The 5,946-nt window shown below is 42.5% G+C and overlaps 1 protein-coding gene across 1 annotated transcript in view; it reads left to right on the top strand.

Moving 5' to 3' along the window:
• Positions 1 to 5,946, top strand: part of IFT172 (intraflagellar transport 172) — a 44,776-nt gene that overhangs the window by 13,897 nt on the left and 24,933 nt on the right. Inside the window, 2 exon segments of the mRNA XM_037744650.1 lie at positions 3,454 to 3,566; positions 4,693 to 4,946. Coding sequence (XP_037600578.1) covers positions 3,454 to 3,566; positions 4,693 to 4,946 — 367 coding nt within the window.

The following is a 5,946-nucleotide window of genomic DNA, read 5'->3' as shown; positions in this document are numbered from 1 at the left end:
TGGGAGGCCAAGGTGAGCAGATCATGAGGTCAAGCTATCGAGACCATCCTGGCCAACATGGTGAAACCCCGTCTCTACTAAAAATACAAAAATTAGCCGGGCATGGTGGCACGCACCTGTGGTCCCAGCTACTCAGGAGGCTGAGGCAGAAGAATCGCTTGAACTTAGGAGGTGGAGGTTGCAGTGAGCCAAGATTGCCACTGCACTCCAGTCTGGTGAAAGAGCAAGACTCCGTCTCCAAAAAGCAAAAAAACATACTATCACTTGTTTATCCATACCCAGTTCTGTCAAATCCTGACATTTTGTTATATTTACCCTGAATCATTTTATATCTTTTCTCTTGTTGATGGGCATTTAAGTTGCTGATTTTTCACTATTACAATGATTCAGTTCTCTAAGTTCCATACCTAGAATGGAATTGCTAAATCATAGAGGAGCTGGGTCTTCAACTTCACTAAATATTTCCAAAGAAGTTATACCAATTTATACTCTTCTACTCACCAGCAGTTAGAGTTTCTATTGTCCGACATCTTCTGTAATACCTTGAAATTGCCTGACTTCATAATTTGGTTTAAACATGATATATATTAAATTAAATCTAATATATTAATTTTGTATATAACATTGACCATTTGTATTTTTTCTTCTGTAAATTTATAGTTCCTATCTCTTACCCATTTTTAAAATCAGAGTGTATCTTCCTGATTGATTTGAAGGAGTTATTTCCATATGCTTGTATAGACTTTGGTGGCTATTTGCATTGCAGATATTTTTGCCTCAGCTTGTGGCTTATCTTTTCTCTCCTTTTGGGCATCTTTTACTGTTCAGACATTTTCACTTTAATACAGTCTATTTTATCACTTAAAAAAATAGTTTGAGGCCAGGCATGGTGGCTTACGCCTATAATCTGAGCACTTTGGGAGGCCAAGGCGGGCAGGTCACCTGAGGTCAGGAGTTCGAGACCAGCCTGGCCAACATGGTGAAACCCTGTCTCTACTAAAAATACAAAAATTAGCTGGGCGTGGTGGAAGGTGCCTGTAATCCCAGCTACTTGGGAGGCTGAGGCGGAAGAATCGCTTGAACCCAGGAGGCGCAGGTTGCAGTGAGCCGAGATTGTGCGACTGCACACCATCCTGGGTGATGAGAGTGCAACTCCCGTCTCTAAAAAAAAAAAAAAAAAGTTTTTGATTTTTCAGGTTTTATTTAAGAAATTCTTTCCTATTCCCTCCTGTATTTTAACATTTTTAAAATTTTGCTTTTCACATGGAATTTGTTTTTATGTATAATGTGGGTAGGGATCTAATTTTATTTTATTTTCCATATGTTTAACCAATTGTTGAAAGTCAATTCTTCACCCACTAATTTGTAATGTAATCTCTGTCATAAATCAAGTTTTTATATACATATGAGCTATTCTTAAAATACTTGTACATTTCATGAATATTATATTTCACATCAGGTTTCTGAGCTCAGAAATGTAGGGATCTATAATGAAAACAATAATGTAGAACAAGAGGCCTAAGATTCCAGCAGCAATAATGAGTTGTGAGAACTTGGAAACGCAACTTCACTCTTAGGTCTCACTTTCATGTATGTAAAATGACAGAGTTCAAGGCCGTGCATGGTGGCTCATGCCTATAATCCCAGTACTTTGGGAGGCCAAGGTGGGCGGATCACCTGAGGTCAGGAGTTCAAGATCAGCCTGACCAACTTGGTGAAACCCTGTCTCTGCTAAAAATACAAAGATGGGCCAGGCGCAGTGGCTCATGCCTGTAATCCCAGCACATTGGGAGGCCAAGGGGGATCACAGGCAGATCATGAGGTCAAAAGGTTGAGACCATCCTGGCCAACATGGTGAAACCCCGTCTCTACTAAAAATACAAAAATTAGCTGGCCATGGTGGCACATGCCTGTAATCCCAGCTACTCGGGAGGCTGAGAGGCTGAGGCAGGAGAATCCTTTGAACCTGGGAGGCAGAGATTGCAGTGAGCCGAGATCGCACCACTGAATTCCGGCCTGGTGACAGAGTGAGACTCTGTCTCAAAAAAAAAAACAAAAAACAAAAACAAAGATTAGCCAGGTGTGGTGGCAGATGCCTATAATCCCAGCTACTCGGGAGGTTGAGGCAGGAGAATCACTTGAACCCAGAAAGTGGAGGTTGCAGTGAGCCGAGATTGTGCCACTGCACTCCAGCCTGGGCAACAAGAATGAAACTCCATCTTGGAAAAAAAAGACAGAGTTCTTCTCTTAACTTTTTTGGGTTACCAGGAGTATCTAAAATTGTAGACCTTCTCAGAGAAAAATATATACTGTACACACATAATTTTGTGTATAATTTCAGGGTTCTCAGGAATTAGGGTCCTTGCCACTCTAGAACTCTGATTCCACTTATAATTGGGGCATTAAAATATGGCTTTATCATTTTACTTTTTTTTTTTTCCTGAGAGTCTCACTCTGTCACCCAGGCTGGAGTGCAGTGGCATGATCTTGGCTCATTGCAACCTCCGCCTCCTGGGTTCAAACAATTCTCTTGCCCCAGCCTCCCAAGTAGCTGGGACCACAGGTGCTCACCACCACACCAAGCTAATTTTTTTTTTTTTTTGTATTTTTGATAGAGACAGGGTTTCACCATGTTGGCCAGGCTGGTCTCCAACTCCTGATCTCAGGTGATCCGCCCACTTCGGCCTCCCAGAATGCTGAGATTACAGGCTTGGGCCGCCATGCCCAGCTGATACTACTTTTTTACTTAAAGAAAGATTGTTTTTTAAATTGGTCTTCGCAATTGTAGACACCGTGGACATTTGGTTATTAGCTTAAGCACATATATAACAAAGTGAGGCATGTTGTTCATTAATAATAGATATCACTAAAATTTATAAATGGGCTTTGATCAGGAGACTTCCTGAAAGCATCCCAGCCAACCCTAATTGGTCTACTCTAAATGTGATAGTTTCTTATATTTTCTACAAGATTCAAACCAAACTAAAATATTCATCCTTTGCAGTTACTCGCCTAACTTTAGTCAGAAGTTTGTCTGCATGCCTTCCCCACTATCCACCCTGTAGTGCTCTTACACTATAGGCATTCAGATATGCAGGTAAGCTTCTTGGGGCATATGATCATCAAGGTAATTGATTCAGCAGCCTTGTCTCACTGCTGTGTTGTATCAGGCTTATCTTTAATGTGCTCTGTGCTGCCTTAGAGGGGATTCTGTGAGTAGTAGCAGCCACTTCATCAATAGTTCTAATCTGCTCTGAGGTAACTCTAAGTCCCAGAGAGTAATGACATTTCTTAGTAGGTCTGGACCTTTTGAGTTACAACATAGTTAAATAAAACCTGTACAATTCTAAAAGAGACCCAGCTCCCCAGGAATCCTAGCAAAATTACGTGTGTTGGCCACACTATGTACATCTGTGCAATCTCTCATGTTAACCTGTCTCTTTTATTCTATAGTAGATCTGATTGGTGGCTACAACATTGGCACCGTCAGCCATGAGAGCCGTGTGGATTGGCTGGAACTTAATGAGACTGGACATAAGCTCCTCTTCAGGGACCGGAAACTTCGTGTGAGAAGAGTTACTAAGGCCTTAGGCATTGGCTGGCCCATAGAGGGTGTGAGACAAGCTGCCACCAGGGACTGAGGCAGGCAGAATGGGGCATAATTTCTTTGCTGTGTCATCAGCATAGCAGAAGGCACAGAAGAATCAACATTCTCTGTACCTGATACCAAAACCCATCCATTATTACCTCTTTTTTTTTTTTTAGAGACAGAGTCTTACTCTGTCACCCAGGATAGAGTGCAGTGGTAAGATCGCAGCTCACTGCAACCTCTGCCTCCCAGGTTCAAGCGATTCTCCTGCTTCAGCCTCCCCACTAGCTGGGACTCTAGGCGCGTGCCACCACACCTAACTAATTTTTGTATTTTTAGTAGAGACAGGATTTCACCATGTTGGCCAGGCCGGGCTTGAACTCCTGACCACAGGTGATCTGCCTGCCTCAGCCTTCCAAAGTGCTGAGATTACAGGCATAAGCCACCGCACCTGGCAATCCTATATTACCTCAGAGGCAATTGTATTATGGCAACAAAGTCTAGGGAAGTTTGGGAGTTGGTCTCTCTAACTATTCAGTCTGTGCCCTCATGAAACTTCCTTAACCCTGCATTCCTCCTCCTCATGCCTAGCTGACCTTCACCTAGACCTGCTGTCCAGTGGTTTTTAGCCACACTGACCTAATGGCGTGAACTGGCTGGAGGACAGCCTCTTCATCCCTCACTGATTCTCATCCCAGTATAGTAGCACCAGTGTTCAACCTCAGGTCAAAGAGACAACCTGGTGATTTTTCATGTCAGTGAAAGCCACATCACAAACTTCCGGATCATTTAATATTTCTAGTGGCCTGCCATTTGTAATCTAAGCTGGTAACTCTGGCCCAGAGTTCTTCCAAGAAGGAAAGTCTGACCTTCACCTAACTTAAAATTCCTGGGATGTAGATCTTTGTTCTATGGGTCATCTCTTACTTGACCAGAGTTAGGATATAACACTTCAGCAGACAGCAGGTCAGTAAGCTTTGAAATGCTGCATGAACCTGAGTGGTGGGTTAGCTCACCACATCTCACCATTAGGGAAATGGTCAAAAGCAAGAGACAACCCCACATTCTCTTCTAATTGTGCTATCTGCCTCTTCTTTCTTCAGTTGCATCTGTATGATATTGAGAGCTGCTCTAAGATAATGATCCTCAACTTCTGCTCCTACGTGCAGTGGGTCCCTGGAAGTGATGTGCTGGTAGCTCAGAACCGCAACAGCCTGTGTGTGTGGTACAACATTGAGGCACCTGAGAGAGTCACCATGTTCACTATTAGGGTATGTTGGACACCAGGGGCCCTCAGATGTGGTGTTGAGCTGATTAGTTGGAGCCACGAGGAGACTCTGAAGGCTACTTGTTTTCTGTGTCTACCACCCTTAATCTCTGTGATAGAATTGGCAAATGAAGCTTACACTTATGGACCAGCCCCCAGGACCATCCTTTTTCAGATTCCTGACATTATATTAGACCCTTGGAATATGGGCTCATGATAGTATCCCTGGGAATTCCCCAGGTCATAATATGGAGATCCCTATGGCTGGAAGATCCCTGATAGGAGGGGCAATTCTAATGTCATCTCCTTCTGTACTGATTCTCTGTTATAAGCCTTTCACAGTTCATTTTTTTCTCAGGTTACAGATCAGATCTCTCCTATCCTACCACATCACACATACCCAGTAGTTGGAATATCTGGGAGGAGCCAGAGAAAACAAGAGAGGCAGGCTTCTGTGCTAGTCTAGGATGACTGGTGTCATATAGGTAGAACACTCGATGCTTTCTTTTTGTCCTTTTCCATACCTCTTTTTATCTCCTGTTTGTCTCATTTTAGACTGGTTAAGGTCTAAAATTTATTTATTTTCTTTCTTTCTTTCTTTCTTTCTTTCTTTCTTTTTCTTTCTTTCTTTCTTTCTCTCTCTTTCCTTTCTTTCTCCTCCTTCTCTTCTCTTTTTCTCTCTCTTCCTCCCTGTTTTTTTCTCTCCCTCTTCTTTTTTTCTGAGACAGGGTCTCACTCTGTCTCCCAGGCTGGAGTGCAGGGGTACAACCATACTCACTGCAGTCTCAACCTCCTGAGCTCAAGCAATCCCCCGGGCTCAGCCTTCTGCACAGCTAGGACTATAGGTGCATGCCACTGTGTCCAGCTAATTTTGTCCTTTCTTTAAACATCATCTTTTTTTTCACATTTGGGTTTGAAAGTTATATCTCCCATTTCTGTAGAAGTTACCTTGAAAGGTTAACATTTACTTAAATGAAAAAAGTCTAAAGTTTATCAGCATCTAACCACCCCCTCCCCTGCAAACAATCAAACAATACAAGGACTTTAAAAGACTTTAACTTTCTTTTTTTTTTTTTTTTTTTTTTTTTTT

Source organism: Cebus imitator, unplaced genomic scaffold, assembly GCF_001604975.1.
Source record: "Cebus imitator isolate Cc_AM_T3 unplaced genomic scaffold, Cebus_imitator-1.0 Scaffold180, whole genome shotgun sequence".
NCBI lineage: Eukaryota > Metazoa > Chordata > Mammalia > Primates > Cebidae > Cebus > Cebus imitator.
The sequence above is the reverse complement of the archived record's forward strand: the minus strand, read 5'-3'. Positions and strand labels throughout refer to the sequence as shown.